At 36.4% G+C, this 19,746-nt stretch overlaps 1 protein-coding gene across 1 annotated transcript in view; it reads right to left on the minus strand.

Annotated features, from left to right (window-relative positions):
• The window catches only part of YIPF7 (Yip1 domain family member 7), a 32,362-nt gene extending 13,486 nt beyond the window's left edge, over positions 1–18,876 (minus strand). Inside the window, exons 1-3 of the mRNA XM_032334204.1 lie at positions 18,750–18,876; positions 17,156–17,272; positions 7,056–7,216 (exon numbers count right to left, since the gene is read on the minus strand). Coding sequence (XP_032190095.1) covers positions 7,056–7,216; positions 17,156–17,271 — 277 coding nt within the window. The 5' untranslated portion in view covers position 17,272; positions 18,750–18,876. The remainder of the gene's footprint in view (positions 1–7,055; positions 7,217–17,155; positions 17,273–18,749) is intronic.
• Positions 18,877–19,746: the final 870 nt, after the last annotated feature.

Here is a 19,746-nt window from a genome sequence, read left to right on the forward strand (position 1 = left end):
TCAGTAAGCTGACATGCACCTAATAGGGAGACAGATAAGTGACCAAAGCCCTGATTGGCATGACTCAGCATACTCTGATTGCTTAAGATAGTTTCGCAAAAGAGCTCATAAAAACCCCTCTTAGAAACTCCAAGGGCAAGCCCTCTTGGGCCCCCCACCCTCTCTAGGAGCTTTATACTACCACTCAATAAACTCCGCTTTGGCTGCCCTCCACTCTTCATCTGGCCTACCTCTTCATTCTTCAAACCACCGTGACCAAGAACTGTGGGCACAAAAGGCAGAAAATCTTGGAGCAACACTTCTGAAATCATATCATACTTATATCAAACATGGTATAATTGCTCAATTAGAAGTGTTATCTAAAGTAAAGATATTTAGTCCAGATCTGGGATTTTATTTCCTCCTTGCCGGATGAGAAAAGTAGTTGTATGCTAATTGCCTTAATCTCCAAAGAGGAGAAAAGAGGATGTCTCTTTCTTATACCCATATTTTAAAAAGGTCTGTGCTAGTGTGGTTCAATCTATGTACCCAAAGTGAAATTCTTGAGACAAGTTAAGCTTTTCCTTTTGTGAGTGATGGTGATAGAATAAAATATTCAAAATCAATGGAGCTTATTGTCCATGAGTCCAAATTCATTTAGAAATATCTTTTTTCCCCAATACCTTGTTTTTAAGTAATTCTGACTGCCACATCACAGACCCTTCTGCTAGATCCTGCCCCTCTTACATTTTTATTTAATTTTTTTTTTTTTAAACCCAGCTACCTGACATCCACTGAATACAGAAATAAATAGTAACACCACATCGGTTTCTTTTTTCATGAGTTCTATAAAGATAAACGTTAAAATGTATCTTGAGTAGGAAAAAAGAACATTCAAAAAGGAGAAGAAAAGGACTTTACTATTTAGGACCCAATAATCATGCTGACTACTGCTATCATTTAAAATTTGAATAAGAGTAAGCCAGAGACCCAGAATAATTAGAGATAAACTACTGTAAAGAACAATGCATTTCAGCTAAAAAGAACTGAATGGGTTTTTTGTTTGTTTGTTTGTTGTTATTGTTATTACTGTTTTCACTGAATTCTGCTATGAGCTCTACAAGATTTGGATGCATTGGTTTTACAGACATGTAATGAAGCTAGAACTGTTGTTTTATTCCTATTTTGTGCATCAGATGGCTGAGGTTTTGAGATATGAAGAATTTGCCCAAAGTCACTGAACTAGTAACAGAAAATACAGGTTTCAATGCTGGAGAATCTCATTCAAGAACCCATGCTCCCCAAGACAAACAATGTCTTTCCTCCCCAAGACAAACAATACAATTACAAAAGCGGTAGAGGACCTGAATAGACATTTTCCCAAAGAGGACATGCAAATGTCCAACAGGTACGCGAAAAAGTTCTCAAGATCACTAATTCTCAGGGCAAGGCAGTCAAAACCACAATGAGGTATGGTCTCACACACCTCGTTAGAATGCTATTATCAAAAAGATGAGAAGTAAGTACTGGTTAGGATGTGGAGAAAGGGGAACGCTTGTGCACTATAGGTGGGAATGTAAATTCATGCAGCCACTGTGGAAAATAGTACAGACATTCCTCAAAAATTAAAAAAATAATAATAATAAGCGTTCCCATTACCCCACTGTGGCCTCTGCCCAGGCCAGGCTGACAACATGTCCACTTACGGCTAGAAGACATGGGCATTTAGAGATGGTGGCTCTAGCAGAGAACACTGCGGGTCAGTCTCCAGGGCAGCAATGGTTGGCAGCCAACCATTTGACCTGAGCACTGAACCTGGCCAATTTAAAAAAAGAAAAAAGGGGGAAAAAAAAAAATAAAGAACTTCTATATAATCCAGCAATCCCACTTCTGGATATATATCCAAAGGCAATGGAAACAGGACATGAAAAAGATATATGATCTCCCATGTTCAATGTAGCATTTTTCACAATAGTCAAGACATGGGAACAACCTAAATGTCTGTCAGTGGGCGAACAGATAAAAAAGATGTGGGATATACATACGATGGAATATTCATTCGTGAGAAAGAAGGAAATCCTGCCGTTTGCAACGACATGGATGGACCTGGAGGACATTATATTAATTTAAAAAAATAGAGAAAGACAAATACTGTGTAGTGTCATTTGTGGAATCTAAAATCAAGGAGAAAAAAGAGTCAACTTCATAGAAACGGAGTAGAAAATTGGTTAGCTGAGGGTGGGAGACACAGGAACGGGTGAGTATAAAGGTACACACACACATCCCCCCCACACAAAACAAAATAGCAAAAACCAAAAATCTTGCCTTTAGTCATATAGCTATGGATGTCAATGTGTATCTAATCTCACGTTTTTTTTTTTTTTAATTGAGCTCAGTTTTCCCATATGAAGGATTTTTTTCCCTAAATCATTTGTACAAGGCATTCAACTTCCCTTCCCAGAATAGTGACAGTATTTGGTCAGATAGAGAGTATAGTTCAACTGCTTTTATACCTGCACATATCACCTGACATTTGCATATCTGACTTTCCATACACAAAATACCAGATGGATTTTAATGCCTGCCATGACAAAGAGGGGCCTTACTCTCACAGGGACCTAGACATTTTCAAAAGGTTGGATAGACATTGGTCTACACTGCAGTATTAAGGATTTTTTTTTTTCACTTATTTCATATCCAGGCTGACCATTGCTATCCTTAGCTTAAAAAGAAAGAATTTGACTGTTAATAGTGAATAAATCATGTCCATTTCAACTTTTGTGCTGCATCCTTTCTATTATCACCATGTAGTTATATATTTCTTTTTTTTAACATTTTATTTATTTATTTGACATACAGAGATCACAAGTAGACAGAGAGAGAGGAGGAAGCAGGCTCCCTGCTGAGCAGAGAGCCCGGTATGATGTGGGGCTTGATCCCAGGACCCTGGGATCAGGACCTGAGCCGAAGGCAGAGGCTTTAACCCACTGAGCCACCCAGGCGCCCCATATAGTTATATATTTCTTAACAAACATACACTTTGGAGGAGATGAGCAATTCACCGAGCTTAAAATGAAGTTAGAATGTCTCATGTGGGGCGCCTGGGTGGCTCAGTGGGTTGGGCCGCTGCCTTCGGCTCGGGTCATGGTCTCAGGGTCCTGGGATCGAGTCCCGCGTTGGGCTCTCTGCTCAGCAGGGAGCCTGCTTCCCTTCCTTTCTCTCTCTGCCTGCCTCTCTGCCTACTTGTGATTTCTCTCTGTCGGGTAAATAAATGAAATCTTTGAAAAAAAAAAAAAAAAGAATGTCTCATGTGATTTTTAAAAAGCAGATTTAAAAACTGAGAAATATTGTAGCTTAAATTAATTTCACCTAAGCCTTATGTTGTTTCAAACTTTTTTTGCGATTAAGATATTTATGTTAGTAATATGTTTTCTGCATTTGCCACAACACAGTGGCCTTTAGTTCAAAATACATTTTTTCCTCAAAAAGCATAATAATTATTCCTGAAGAAACTCAGATGTAAAAAGCCTTGTGAGGCATTATTACTGATTTCAGACGTTTATTTAATGGCATCATTAACTTCTGCACATGTTTCAACATCGAGTCATGAAACAGTGAGTGAACATAAGACTTACTAAATATTGTCACACCAAAAAAGAATTTCTGTCTACCAAAATATATCTCCATAATATTTTGTTTTCAAATTTATTACATGGTATGCAAATGAGATTATAAGTATTTATTAATTGTAGATATCCTAATATAATACCTTATTATACAAGATAAAAGATGAAACTGCTGTGAAATTTGAATGTAAAATTTATTGTTTTGCTGTCATCTAGTGGTAGTAAAGTATATGATATATATGCTATAAAAATGAATTAATATCTTTGTTTTCTATGCAAATGGTGGCACTGGCCTTTTAAATATAAACATCGGGCTGTGCTGCAAGTATAAGTACTGAATAGCACAGTAATTTTTCTGGTTTGACAGACTTGAATTGGCTATTATTCTTCAAGATACATTTGTTAACATATTGATTGTACATAATCAAATAGTAAAAGTTATCCTTCTTACATAAAATCACCAAACAAGTCTTTTAGACAACAAAGTATTTAAGGAATAAAGAAGCACACTTTCAAATAACATATTTTTGTATAAGGGATGTTAATTATTATAGCTTCATAATGTGATACCCTGTTTGGTGTATATTCAATAAAAACTAGCAAATGACATTTATCAACTTATCCTAGAAACCCTGCCTGTGGCTTTTTCGTATCTTTGAAACAGATGAGGCTCCAGACTTTCACAAAGTCACCCAGCCTCAGGAATGTATTGAATCAGCATCTAGAAATTTCATAGATTCAAGATGCAAAATTATATTAGGTGCAATTGCTTGCATCTCTAATACATTAGCAATTTGGTAGGGACAATCACAAAGAGAAAATAAAATCTAAGAATTTTCTCTAAGTTACATAAAGTAGGAGAAGAAATCAAGTATATTTTCTATTTGAAATTAATAAGATATTAGGGAGGATGCCTTCAAGTTTAGAATATCACAATAGAGACATTTATACAAGCAGAAAAGAAAATATTATTTTCAATAAATGTTACAGGAAAAATTTTATACTCATTAAAGAAAAAAATGTTAAATCCTACTTCACATACTAACTTAAAGTAATTTTTAATGAATCAAAAATTTAACTGCAAAACAAAAAGATAATTTAAAAATTTAAGAATATACAAGAGGATATAAACAGTACCTAGAGCTGGAGAAATATATTCTGAATAAAATTTACCAAGAAAAATATTGTGGAGTTAAAAAAATAAATATTAAAATTTCTATATGATTTAGCATCCTATTAATGAATTAGATGGCAAACACCACCTGGGGAAAAAAATGTTTGCAATACATATTCCAGGTAATCATTAAATATCCTTACCAAATAAATATCTTCAAAAATCAAAAAAGAAAAGGAAAAATTTTAAGGTTCAAATAAGAAATCTGACAAAGAATATGAAAAACAAAAGAATAGTCAATAAACGTGAAAAAAAATGTGTAACTTTTCTAGTAATCAAGAACTACAAAGTATTGCTTTTTACCCATCCAATTAACAAAAATATCTCATATTCTACTATGATTGTGTAGGGGTCATCCTTTTCTAGATCAGTTCGACAGTGTAAGTACCTTTTGACCCAGTAATCACAGTGTTATGGATCCAACCTAAAGACAGACTCTGTAGAGATGAAAGTTACTTACTTCACCAAAGCATTACTTATTATAAGGATTAACCTTTAAGGTGAGTTTAAATTATGGTACTTTTATATGAAAAATATTATGAAACCATTCTATATACTTTCTAATAATATTTAATGATTTTAAAGAATGCATGCATAGAAATAATTTTGATAATAGGTAACTTTAAAAGCTATAGAACTTCATAGCCATTGTATGATCCAACTTTTATTTTTAAATATTCATAAATACACATGGATTCAAAAATATGGTATTTCACTTTTAAGCATATATATTTAAAACACATATATTCTTATGAAAAATATTTACATATATGTATTTCACACATACACACTCATAAAAATAGCATAAAGTTGGAAGAAAATACATCAAGTCATTAATGGAAGTCATGTCACAGAGACAAAATTTTAGGTGGTCTTGATATTTTTACTCATATGTTTCTCTATTTGCCAAATTTCTATATTGAACATAGGTTATTTTATAACAACTGATTTTTTTTTAAGTAGAGATGTTGGTGGAATCAAGGAGAATATTTAATAAGAATAACTTACAATTTTCAGGTACTCATTATTATTGCAGAGGCAAACTGGAATGAATTGGTTAAACATAACTGATCCCCCAAATCTAACTGACTTCTAGACAGCCAACAAACCTATGATATCATTTCCTGTGCTTTTCTGAGTAGTTAAAATCGTTCACCTTTTTTAAAATTTTGATCTCAAAGAAAGAATGTCTTAATGCCAGGTGGTTACCTCTGTTCATATGAGGCAAACACTGACCTTTTGATGTAAAATATTGGGAATTTTAATCTTGCCCTTTTCACTGATCACATAAAAGGGGTGAGAGCATAATTGTTGACTATTCATATATTCATATTTCTCCTTGGCTCTTAATTTTTTTTCAAAGATTTTGTTTGTTTATTTGACAGAGAGATCACAAGGTAGGCAGGGAGGAGGCAGAGAGAGAGGAGGAAGCAGGCTCCCTGCTGAGCAGAGAGCCCAATGCGGGGCTCGATCCCAGGATCCTGAGCCGAAGGCAGAGGCTTTAATCCACTGAGCCACCCAGGTGCCCAACCTTGGGTCTTAAATTTAAATCTACTTGAGTTTTGGTTTTCCAGCCCCTATACTTCTGGCATCAATGTTGATTTGCTATAAGGGCAAAAGCAGCAGGTGTAGCATGGTCAGATTTTAAAAAGAAGAGAAAAATCAGTGTATGGACCCCCCCCCCCCCCGAAATTCCTAAAGGACAATCCTAAAGGTCCACCGGTTTCCTCACCACCAGGAGTGCTATTCCCTGGAATCGTATATTCCTCCCCACTTAGCCATACCCAGCTGGGATGAGGGGGCTCCTCTGAGCCAGGGAAGAAAAAAAAAAAGACTGGCTTGTCTCTATGACAATTAAGAAATACTGAGAAACTACCCCACTGGCCCCCAGGCATCCTAGCAGAAGATACAATGTGCTATTATGAAGCAGCTTCATTCACTGGGGTGGGAAGGGCCATTACTTTGATGCAATGGCTCTGCTCAAAGATGTGTTCACTTTTGTGTAGCCTCCATCAGGGAGTCCACACTTCAACAAATCGAAGAAACACTTAATAACTGCAGTTAATAGCACAGCAATGGCAACACATCTGCTTTGAGTTTTCCCCACGCAAGCATGAGACAAACGTCCAACTGTTTCTGCACCTCCGTCTGGCAGACTTGTTTATACGTGGGACGATCACACATAAAACACACAGCATGCTGACCGCACATGACGTGCTGATTATTGCTATGATTCTTCTAGCTGTACACACGTTAATAGCACTTCCTTAACTTATCTTCTAGCAAAGGAGGCTCTTCCTCAAAACTGTCAGTGTAAGACGATTGTGAATAATAATCCGGGTTGGATGCTGGCTGAAAATATTGTCCCTCGTAACCTGATGACGTGAGCATCTCTGCTGGGACAAAGGCAGGCGGAGGCTGCTCGCTGGCTGGTGGTCTAGAGAAAGGAAAATATTGAATTTTATACATCTCAGAATGGGATATCATGATAAATGGTGGAAGGAAAGTACAATGTTCCTTCTATGAGTTCTCCTAGTTTTTGAGAGTATTTACCCATGAAAGAAATAACTTGCTTAAAATTTACCTTTAATTTAAAAAATGAGGCAACTGGTCATGAGAAGTTTCTAGAAGAAAGATCTATACTAACTAATACCTATTATGGACAATGTGCTGGCCACTTTGCCTCACATTTTCTCACATAATGAATACTCTGTAAGCTAAAAACTGTAGTTTTAATCCCATTTTACAGGTAAAGAAGCAGAGTTTCATGGAGACTGAAAGACTTGGCCAATGTAGCAAAATAATTCCTCAGGGATTGGACTCCTAAATGAAGCTGCCTGAGCAGTGCTCAGATGATACAATGTTGCTCTTTCACTGATTTTTTGAGGGGCAATCACCAAAGACATTCCCTATAAATCTGTGGAAACAAAAGTAAGTAAAAAATCACAGTTTTAATAGGAGTCAACTCATAAGAAAAAACAAATACATAAACTGACCTTCTAGCTTGGGCCATTCCCAGATAATTACTGAAAACTGAATCATCTTTGAGTACCTAAAAGGATTCTATGGCTGGCTTAAAGACCCTCTTTTGAAATACACAATTTAGTTTTGTTGAAGCATGATATTTTGATACTTCCTTAACCACGTTTTTATTGGATTTTATTTCACCATTTGTGTTAGAAAGCTGGAAAACAACACTCAGTACATAATTTTTTAGAGCTAGAGAAAAGAAGGAAGGGGAAAAAAGAAGTATATGAGGTTATTTGATCGTTTTAAATTGTTTTTACCTGAAGGAAAGGAGAGACACATAAGGAGTTGTCCTTATGAACGTGTTTAAGTTTCTTTCATCAGAGCCACTAAGGGCTAAGCTAAAAATACAGCTCAGGATTCTGAACTTTGCAGCTCCCTGTGATCTCTCTGCATTAAAATATTTACGAAATGGCTTTTCATACTTTCCTTCCCACATTACGCTTAATATGAAGTCTAAGAATAACATGTTCAACTTCCGTTATATGAGTAAGCCTGACAGAAAATAAACTTCTCTGGAAAACAGAGCTACCAAACTAGAGATATATGCGTTTAATCATTCACCAACTCAACGGTAAGCTCATTAAGGGCAAGGACCTGGTGTAATACTTCTTGAATCCCCCACAGCATATGTTGATTACTGTTATTGTTCCCTTAGCCATGAGGCATATTCCTAACCTTTTTTTTTTTCTTTTTGTCAGCAAAATAGAGCCACTATCAAAAGTATTGGTAGAAATGAATTATAAATAAGAACCTGAATGGTTTGTTCGTTGATGAAAAGCCCCCCTTGATCTATACTTTTTTTTTAATGGAAGCATTTCTAGAAGAATAGAAGGGGAAAATAAATTTGACTCAATGGGCCAGCATCTAACCAGGACTATTTCACTGACAAACTGTCCTAGCATCACCATAACTCAGGCCTAGGTGTGACTAACCAGGCTTGAGGAAAGGTAACTTTTACAATTACTCCCTGAAAAGCAATTTCCGTGAAGGAGGGAATTTAGCAGAGGTGACTGACCCAACCCCAGCAAAGAGAAAAACACATTAAAAAAAAAAAAGTGTCCATTACCAGCTAGATCCCACCCCTTTCTCTTTCTTTCCTCCCTCTCTGCTCCTTCATCCAGCAAAACTTCTTTATCAGGAGCTTGGTCTCTGTTGTCCTATTATAATGGAGGCATAATATTAAAATTCTCCCACCATTTATTTAAGAAAGTATAATTTCACACTCCATCCAACAAAGGAAACCTCAAAAGCTTTTTTTTTTTTCTTTTTAAGATTTTAATTGTTGGGGCGCCTGGGTGGCTCAGTGGGTTAAGCCGTTGCTTTCGGCTCAGGTCATGATCTCAGAGTCCTGGGATTGAGTCCCGCATTGGGCTCTCTGCTCAGCAGGGAGCCTGCTTCTTCCTCTCTCTCCGCCTGCCTCTCTGCCTGCTTGTGATCTCTCTCTGTCAAATAAATAAATAAAATCTTAAAAAAAAAAAAGATTTTATTTGTTTATTTGGCAGAGAGAGATTACAAGTAGGCAAAGAAGCAGGCAGGGTGGGTTGGGAAGCAGGCTCCCTGCTGAGCAGGGAGCCAGATGCGGGGCTCAATCCCAGGACTCTGAGATCATGACCTGAGCCGAAAGCAACGGCTTAACCCACTGAGCCACCCAGGCACCCCATAAATTACCATGGTCACCCACTACCACTGTCTGAATTAAAATTCTTTCCTTTTATCTTTTAACTTTGTACATGTTGACCTTAACAATTGACATTACATCTCAATAAATGAAATCAAAGCAATACCAATATAGTCATATGATTAGTCCACACGTCCACTCAACAAACTCTGTAAATAACCCAATTCTCAAGTTTTAGGCTTTTTTCTGGAAATTGCAATGAATAACCGTAATTTTATTTAACCATGTATTTCTTTTTTTATTAGGTGTTTAATTTTAATTCCATTATAGTTAACATACAGGATTATATTAATTTCAGGTGTACCATATAGTGATGCACTAATCCTATGCATTACTCAGTGCTCAGTATGATGTGTGCTCTTAGCCATATATCTTGGACACTTTACTAATTGCTTTGTTAATCACATAGCCCTGAATTATTAACTTACTAAAGGCAATTGCATGAGTTAGATTAGTGTACCCAATACTTAAGATGGTAAGGTTATATCATATCTATATTTCACATAGTAATGGGAGTTTTGCAGAGTATATCAACAAAATATTCCTCTTCTTCTAGATTATGCAACATCTTAATTAACTTTATGAGAAGAGGCATAATGAAATTTTGATGATATTTAACTTAACATATTATTCCAGATAAAACAAATGTCAACTGAATTTGACCAAAGTAAACACGGATCTCTGGCTGGTAGAGTTTAAACATTAACCTTGTTAGTGGGCATCTCCTCTTCCTATAAATATTATTTAAAACAACTATGTGATGATTGCAAAAGATTCCTTTAGGACAACTGGCAACATTCTTGGTCATACTACTCTTCTTTTGCTTCCTGATTCTGTGGGGGTTACACTTCTGCTTATAAAAACAGTTCAATGAGGGGTGCCTGGGTGGCTCAGTGGGTTAAAGCCTCTGCCTTCGGCTCAGGTCATGATCTCAGGGTCCTGGAATCAAGCCCCACATCAGGCTCTCTGCTCAGCAGCAGGGAGCCTGCTTCTTCTTCTCTCTCTGCCTGCCTCTCTGCCTACTTGTGATCTCTGTCTGTCAAATAAATAAATAAAATCTAAAAAAAAAAACAAAACCACCCCAAAAAACAGTTTAATGAGAAAATATATCCTAAGTCGAGTGCCGTGGTTAGCAAATGTGCTGCTTCTGGAGTTATACTGTCTGTGTTCAAATCTCACTTTTATACTCTCAGGCAAATTATCTTACATCGGTGCCTTGATTTTCTCATCTATAAAATGAGGATAATAATAGAACTCACAAAGGAAACTAGTGGTTACTAGAGTCAAGGAGGTTTGGGGGATGGGCAAAATAGGAGAAAGACGTTAAAAAGTACAAACTTCTGGTTATAAAATATAAAAGTCATGAGGACGAAAAGTACAGCATAGGAAATATAGTCAATAACCCTGTAATAATCCATGGTGATAGATGGAAATTACGTTTATCATGATAAATATTAATTAATGCATAGAACTGTCTAATCAATATGTTGTACACCTGAAACTAATATAATATTGTGTATCAACTATACCTCGAAAAATATGAATGAGGGGCAAGTGGGTGGCTCAGTGGGTTAAAGCCTCTGCCTTTGGCTCAGGTCATGGTCTCAGGGTCCTGGGATCAAGTCCCACCCACATCAGGCTCTCTGCTCCGCGGGGAGCCTGCTTCTTCCTCTCTCTCTCTCTGCCTGCCTCTCTGCCTGCTTGTGATCTCTGTGTGTCAAATAAATAAATAAAGTCATTAAAAAAATATGAATGAGTAAGAACCAAATAAAAAAAGTATTTGTTGATATTAAATTTGAACAGGGCTTGCAGTTCTTCTACCAATATACCCAAGCCACTAAAAAGTCTGCTATATAATAACAATAATAATGATGATGATGATGATGATGATCTCATAAGGTTTTTGTAAATTAAATTAGCTGAAATAAGTAAAGCACTCAGAGCAGCGTTGGGCATACAAAAAATGATCAATAAGCATGAGCTATGTCTTAGTATGCTTTTTTCTCCCTGAGACTTACACAAAGCATTCTAGACATCTTCTGCAAAGTCTGAACAGCATCTTCTGTATTTGTAAATAGTTGTCTCTTCCTCAAAGAAAACAACATAAATAGGAGGCCAGGAGTTTATATGCCTTCTGTGCTGGTCATCTTTCACTTTTCATCATTTTGGTCTCCTTGGAACACCCAAACTGAATTTGACAACATCCCACCAGTCTTGTGTTTTCCTACTGGGAGAATCTCCCCTATACACATGCCAGGGCTTCTGTCTCTAAGCAATAAAACAATGGCCACACACCTGCTCTGTATAAAAACTCTCTGCACATTCACCCAATTCTTCAGTATTTCCCTTTTCACTATCCATACCTGGGTTTATAAAGTTCCAACAAGTCTCCAGATGGATGATGTTGTGTTAAGATAAGACATAGTCTCCAGCTGGGGAAAAGATTTTCCCTGGCTCTGAGGCAGTAGGACTTAACATTCATTGCCCAAAGCAAATATAGGAGATCATTGTAATTAATCTCAGAACAGTACATCGAAAACTAAGGATGTACTGTAAGGTAACTAACATGACATAGTAAAAAATTATAAAGAAAAGATCATTGCTAAAAGACTCAGTAGCAATTTTTATGGTTACAGAAATGTGCTTTCTGTGTCCTATCACATAGTCACCAGGTATGTATTTTATTGAAAGTTTTGTTGTTCTAAAACTATCTGTTTAGACTTCCTTCATGATGGTCACCTGATGCTGCTTTCCTTTGTCAAGCTGATCCAGGAGGCATGGGGTGATGAGCTGTCCCAGTGTCACATGGAGGGCTAGAGTGTAAATCAGGTTGTAAAAAATGCACCAGCAGATAAGTACAAGTCATGGAAAGTCTAGCTGCACATTTTAACTAATATTAAAGTATGGGTGTATTTCATATAGCCAGATGACATAGCATGCCTCCTGGAACCTGAGACTAGGAAGGGTTTCAGAATTTGAAACATCATCCCCTGAAACAGCCTGAGACAACAATATGACTGATCAACAACAAAAATACCCTGGTTTGGTCTTTTTTTTTTTTTTAAGGTTTTATTTATTTGACAGAGAGAGAGATCACAAGCAGACAGACAGGCAAGCAGAGAGAAGGGGAGGCAGGTTCCCTGCTGAGCAGAGAGCCCGATGCGGGACTCCATCCCAGGACCCTGAGATCATGACGTGAGCCAAAGGCAGAGACTCAACCCACTGAGCCACCCAGGTACCCCTCAAAATACCCTGTTGATTAAAAAAATACAGTCGGTACTCCCAGAAACAGTTTGTCTATGTCAGTCTCCAGGTGAGCCAGTAAAATCTGGTATTTTAAATATCCCCAGTAAGAACAAAACGTACAGGATCAGTTGAAGGGTGGTGTGTTTTAGGGAATGGTAGCAGGGGACCTGGCATTTACATCATTCCCAGATTCTGGCCGAGCCAGCAGGTGCACGGTGACAACATACCATTGGCAGAGTCAAAACTATGCTTGACACACTAGAGGAAGATGAGCTCAGGGGATTCAGAAAAACTGGGGATTCAGTATCAGTCTGTTAAAGTCCTATGAAGACATTCAAAGAGAGTTTTCCAGTTGTTGTCTTCTTTTCTGTGGAAATATCTTGTCCTTTCTCTAAATAATTGGAATAGATTTCCCATTTTAAAGTATGGGAAAATATAGCCCAGGTGACAGGTTACAGGTGTTGGAAATAGTGTCTATCTGAATGACTGAATAGTTCTTTAAAATAAGGAAACTCCTTCTTGTTTATCCTAAAATAAGAAAACTTGGTTTTTAATATAAATATTTTTATGGTCTTAGTAATTACAGTCAACCAGCTTTCAGATCAGTATGCCACTGAGCAAGTTTTTTAAGCAATCTCCAACAGGGACACCTAGTGGAGACTGCTTAAGATTCTCTTCCTCTGGGGGCGTCTGGGTGGCTCAGTGGGTTAAAGCCTCTGCCTTCGGCTCAGGTCATGATCCCAGGGTCCTGGGATTGAGCCCCACATCGGGCTCTCTGCTTAGCAGGGAGCCTGCTTCCTCCTCTCTCTCTGCTTGCCTCTCTGCCTACTTGTGATTTCTGTCAGTCAAATAAATAAATAAACAAATCTTTAAAAAAAAAAAAAAAGATTCTCTTCCTCTGTCTCTCTTCCCCTCCCCCCTCCCCTGGTCCTTCAGGCGAATGTGTGTATGTGTACGCATGCGTGCTCACTAGTTCACTCAAATAAATATGTACTTACATATACATACGTGCATAAAATCTTTAAAGCTCACTCCCATATATGAGAGTGGGGATGGACAGACTGACTAAAACTATCCTCTGGATTCCTGTGTCTTTTGCCAGGATGGTTAGCATCTTTTTCTGTTTTGGGTGTATTTTAATTGAACTATTCACTGTATGAATAAAAGATCGAATCTCTGGAGTTTGATGTACCCTAGTAAGTCACTGACTTGACTCCATATTTTATGTACCTCATAAAACTACCACAGCTAATATGCCCTTTTCTAATTCCTGAGACTTGCAGTGTGGATTGGAATTTAAATGTTACTGTCTTCAAATCACAACTTGGATTTAAATGCTAAGGAACTGAAGCAGGTTAGGCCATCAATGTAAAATAATATAATCTTGAGTTTTCCCCGTTTGGTTATGTTCATTTCCATCTCATTTTCATCTTGATTTCTGGGCAATGTTGATATGTATAATCAAATAGAGAAATAAAATTGGGTGGTAGTTTGGTGCTGGGGCGTGGGGGCAGAAAGCTGTGGTCCATGAGTCCCTGCATAAAGAGAAAGCTTTGTTTCTCTCTTATTAGATTTTTTAGTTTCGTTTAGTTTGAAAATGTAGATCATAGATGCTACCCATGTGTTTACTCCATCTGAAGAAAAGAAACAGAAGGTGACTAGTTTCTTCCACTAAAATAGGAGAAGAGAGCAGAAAAATCCTATTAGATTTTGGATTATATATTTTGAGTTACCATCCTGTAACACTTTATTGTCCAAGCTACTCCCTCTGCCTGATTAACACTTTTCTGGCACCAAACACTTTTTCTTGATCTTCAAAGTATAAATCATAAATGAAATACAATCAAGTTCTTTTTCTGTAGTTAGATTCTGCAATGATTGAGTCAAATCTCTACAGCCTTACTCTTTTATCCTCTTTTTCTTATAAATATATTTTTAATACATTTTTTAATTTAAAAAATAATTTTTTTAAAAAATCTAATGATAAAAATATCTAATGATAATATTCATAGAAAGAGAGTGAAGGAGGAAGGAGGCAGTATAAATTGTTTTTCATTTTAGGAAATTTTTATGGTACCTGACTGAAGCTGGACAACATAGACTAGGTTCATTGATGGGATAAAACTCCAGAGGTTTAACTTTGATAGTTTTAAAAACACTCTATATCAATCCTTTCCCTATCACTGTAGAGTAATGGTTCAGCAGGAGTAGCTAGAAAACAGCACCTATCTCTTGTGTCTTCAGGAGTGATCAGCTAGTGGAAACAATTTCCGAACTGTCCTGTTCATAGTTGGAACTGAAGAGTTCCCATTGCTTATTGTATTTATTTTATCTTTTCCTCCTTTATCTGGAGCTTTCAAGGCACTTCTCTGTGTTTAGAAAATGAAACTTCAAGAATTAATAAATTTGAAATATTTGTTATGTGGTTATTTGGCTTAAACTTGTTGAAATGAAGCAGTGACTACACATCCCATATTTACCTAAGATGACCTAGTTGTAGTCCTGTTGTACCAACATCATTATTCCTAGCATACATTTTACTCTTTCAGATGTCTTGATTTTATTATAAATTATATGCCTACCCTAGTATTGAGTCTAATCAAACAACCTTGAACTAAAATCCAAACCCCATTTCTTTTTAGTTGTGTGTCCTTGAAAAAGTTCCTTAATTTCTCTTGGTTCCTGTTTTCTCATAAGTAAAACGGGGAAAAATACTAGCTCTCATCTCAGGATTGTCTGAGGATCCAATGAGTTAACTTACATGCAGTTCACAATAGTACCTAATGCATAGGAAGACCCTTCTCACAGTTCACTAGTCTAAGTGCGCTAATCCTACACATTAGCACAACTGTTCTTCATGATAATTTCAGGAAGTAGGTGCTATTAATGTCCTTATTTCTCAGTGTACTGTACTCAGGAAGTGAAGTTAAAAATCTTTCCCAATATTACAAAGGCTAGAGCCAGAACTTGAACCAATTCTTCCTACCATAAATGCCCTATTTACCCTAGTAGAGGCTAAATTACTAAAATCTTCATCATTTTTATTTTCAACTCGAGTTGAATTGTCAACTCAAAATAACTAACACAGTGCTCCACATCACTCGGTATCAAGAAGATATAAATCAAAACCACAATGAGATACCACATCACACCAGTCAGAATGGCAAAAATTAACAAGTCAGGAAATGACAGGTGCTGGCAAAGATGTGGAGAAAGGGAAAGCCTCCTACGCTGTTGATGGGCATGCAAGCTGGTGAAACTACTCTGGAAAACATCATGGAAGTTCCTCAAAAAGTTGAAAATAGAGCTACCCTATGACTCAGCAATTGCACTACTGAGTATTTACCCTAAAGATATAAATGTAGTGATCCGAAGGGCACGTGCCCCCGAATGTTTATAGCAGCAATGTCTGCAATAGCCAAACTATGGAAAGAATTTAGATGTCCATCAACATGAATGGATAAGGAAGAATACTATGCAGAGTATACTATACTCTGCAGAATACTATGCAGCCATCAAAAGAAATGAAATCTTGTCATTTGCAATGACGTGGATGGAACTAGAGAGTATTATGCTTAGCGAAATAAGTCAATCAGAAAGACAATTACCATATGATATACCCTGATATGAAGAAGTTGAGAGGCAACATGGGGTTTTGGGAGGTAGGAAAAGAATAAATGAAATGAGATGGGATTGGGAGGGAGATAAACCATAAGAGACTCTTAATCTCACAGAACAAACTGAGGGTTGCTGGGGGGATGGGGGTAGGGAGAGGGTGATTGTGTTACGGACATTGGGGAGGGTATGTGCTATGGTGAATGCTGTGAAGTGTGTAAACCTGGTGATTCACAGACCTGTACCCCTGGGGCTAATACTACATTATATGTTAATTTAAAAATTTTTTTAAAAAAACTAACACATTCTGAAATATGTTTATTTCAATTCCATTTAAGAGTTTTCACACTGTATTATAATTACATATTTAATTGTCACTGTCCAACATAAATTCTTAAATTTTATGAAGGAAAGATTATAGACTTCTTTTTTATCATTGGGATTCCTAACAGACAGCAGGCACTTGATAAATGTTTACTAGTCAAATAAAATCTATTTTTTGAGCAGTGTCTCAAAAAACATCATGTGAAATGAAAATGTTTTCTGTTCTGTCCAGGGCCTATATTCAGGCTCCCTGTTAAGTGGTATTTTGAAAAGAAGAGCCCAACCACCCACCTATAAATGGGCCTGAGGTGAACTGAATTAATTTCTCTGACCTTTCCTGGCATTTCTTCTTGGGTATTTTACCAAGATATGCTGGAGAGAGCTTTTGCTTTCCCCAAGGAAGCCCTCCCAGTGTGGAAACCCCTTACTAAAATATCACACCTTCTTAAAACAAAAGCATATTTTTCAATATAAAATACTTACTTTCTAGATCCATAAACATATGCATACGTATTAGAATCTTCAGAACTCTGCTCCGGATTATCAATAGTATAATTAGATTGGTAAAAATCGCAGTCAAATTGTCCCAAGTTTGACATCCTGAAAAATATGAATGTTTTTTACTGCGAACTTAATGAGTCAATAGAATTCGAGATATTTACAAGGATTAACTGATGATGTGATTATGGATGGATTCCTGTTAGAGAACAAGGTACTCTTTGGATGGGTTCAATTAAGTATTAGGAAAAGGTATGGAAATGTATTTAGAAAGTCATTTATAAAATGCGTTTCTTCAACAAACTTTTCTGAAATTTTCATTCATGAGCACTTTGATTTTGACTAAATTAACTGACAAGAAAGAACTAATATTTTTCACCAAATTCCTTATTCCCAGCATTTTAAGAAAAAAAGATTTTTAAATTAGTATACATCTAGAAAGTTTTCGCTTAAACAATGTTAATTCCTCACTTTAAATGTGTGCACACATGTTGCAAGCCAGAAGACAAATGGTTGATGATAATTCTATTTGAGTTTCATTTTTCCTAGAGCTTGAACATGTGCTAACAGCCTCTCCCATGCCTCCACAAAACAAACAAACAAACAAAAACAAAACAAAACAAAACAAAAAAATCCTACAAATCAATTTCCTAGTTTTACTTTCCAATTCCTAAAATGTATTTGGAACATTTTCCTTTTTCTCATACCTTGCCGGCTACTCCTAGGTTTCTGGCTGAGTCAGAGGGAGGAAGGCTCAGTTCTGCTAAGGGAGTCTTATCTTTCTATACACACTCTCTACCTAGTTTGTACTCACTTAGGGAGCAAAGAAGAGTGTGTGATCTGGATTTACACCTAGTGCCCAGAAATACCAGAAGAAGGAAAAAGGACTTGAGAGGAGAAAAATGTGGGGAAGAAAGTGAAGGTATAGTGGCTTTTTGGATGAAAATTACAGAATGGAGAATCTTTTCAAGTGCAGAAATATGGTTATTCAACTCAACATTTTAATCTTTATTTTTTTAAAAAGGATCCTATTTCAAAGGAGTGAATTTAAAAATGATGAGGAGCAATCCACATAATCTAATAATTTATGGAATACTGATAATAAGTTTCAAATGAAATTGCATAAACAGCCTTAGCTCTAAGAGCTTCATTAATCAGAAATATTTGAGCAACTGTCAAATACTTCATATTTCTACAGTTCTGTGGAAATACAGAAAGCTTTTCTAAAATTAGATGCAGCAGTTCATATATTTGACTTCATAAATCAGGATTTTTCATTAGTAATATGTGTGAAAGTAGCTATGAATTATGATGAATCATGTAAACTAAAATCAAGACCTGGAGAGTGTTAAGTCTTTTAATAATTTATAATTTAAAGAATTTAAAATTTAATAGCATAACTTTCTCAGTCCATGAAAACATGTTATTATAAAGCATGAAGAGTAATGTCACAGAATACAGTAAGGTTTCATAACATTCAATACTTTATGTAACACGACTATGGGTAAGAGAGTCCTTATATAACTCAGTTTCATGTTTTGTTTAAATGCCAAGTTTATTAGAAGGATTAGATACATACCTTTGTATTTTTTATGCCAAAAGATCTTCCAAGCAATGGAGCTTTACTTGAGAAATTTATAACAGATCAGTTCGTGAAATGAAATGATGACCTGCTAGCTCTCCATAAAAGTTTCTAAATTTGTACTCTGACACTCGGAACAGATGCTACAGCCAAAAAAAAAAAAAAAAAAAAAAAAAAAAAGCCAAACAGAATATCCAGTATCTAATAGGACCTGTTAAAGTTACAAACACAGTGAATGGTCCAGAGATATACAATTTGATAAGGTGAAATGGCAGATTTCAGTTTTCCTGTGTGTGTGTCCCATTAAACTAAGATCATTCATCTGAGACAATCAGAGGAAAGCAAGAGGCTTTAATATTCCTTTTGCTTCATAACCTATAAGAATATATCCAACCTAGACAGGATTTCCTAATAATACGCAGTAAAAATCAATATATGATACATGACCTTAACATAACGATTTTATCAACAGTCTGAAAATAGGGTGTTGTCAGTTTTATCCAAATGTGAACTAACTTACATAAACAACATTTAGAAAAGTTACCTATAATCTGTATCTGGTTTCTTTTCCTTTCTTACTTCTCCAGAAGAGCCCAAGATGGATATGCTAATGTGATCTAATAGAGCTTATTTATAGGGCATGTTCTGTTCCATTTTTGAGCCAGTCCTGACCATTGGAAGCGTAAGACCTATTTGCCCCACTAAGTTCGTTCCCTCTATATCTGTGGGTCATTTCCAGGTGTCTTCTCCCTAGTTCTGATCCAGGGAAACTGGCTAATACTCCCCAGTCCCATCCAGACCTGGTGGGTTTGTTTCTAATATCAGCCTCATAGCTGAAAGTCAATTTTCTTTGTGATCTGCTTCATGCAGATAACTTTGTAAGATGGTGATTTCCCATGTATCCAGATCTTCATTAACTGAAATTTGCTGTTGAAGGGTGAATATATTTGGCTGTTAGAAATTTTCAACTAGAGCCAAAGACAAGAATGGTAAA

The sequence above is a fragment of the Mustela erminea genome, chromosome 2 (genome assembly GCF_009829155.1).
Source record: "Mustela erminea isolate mMusErm1 chromosome 2, mMusErm1.Pri, whole genome shotgun sequence".
Taxonomy (NCBI): domain Eukaryota; kingdom Metazoa; phylum Chordata; class Mammalia; order Carnivora; family Mustelidae; genus Mustela; species Mustela erminea.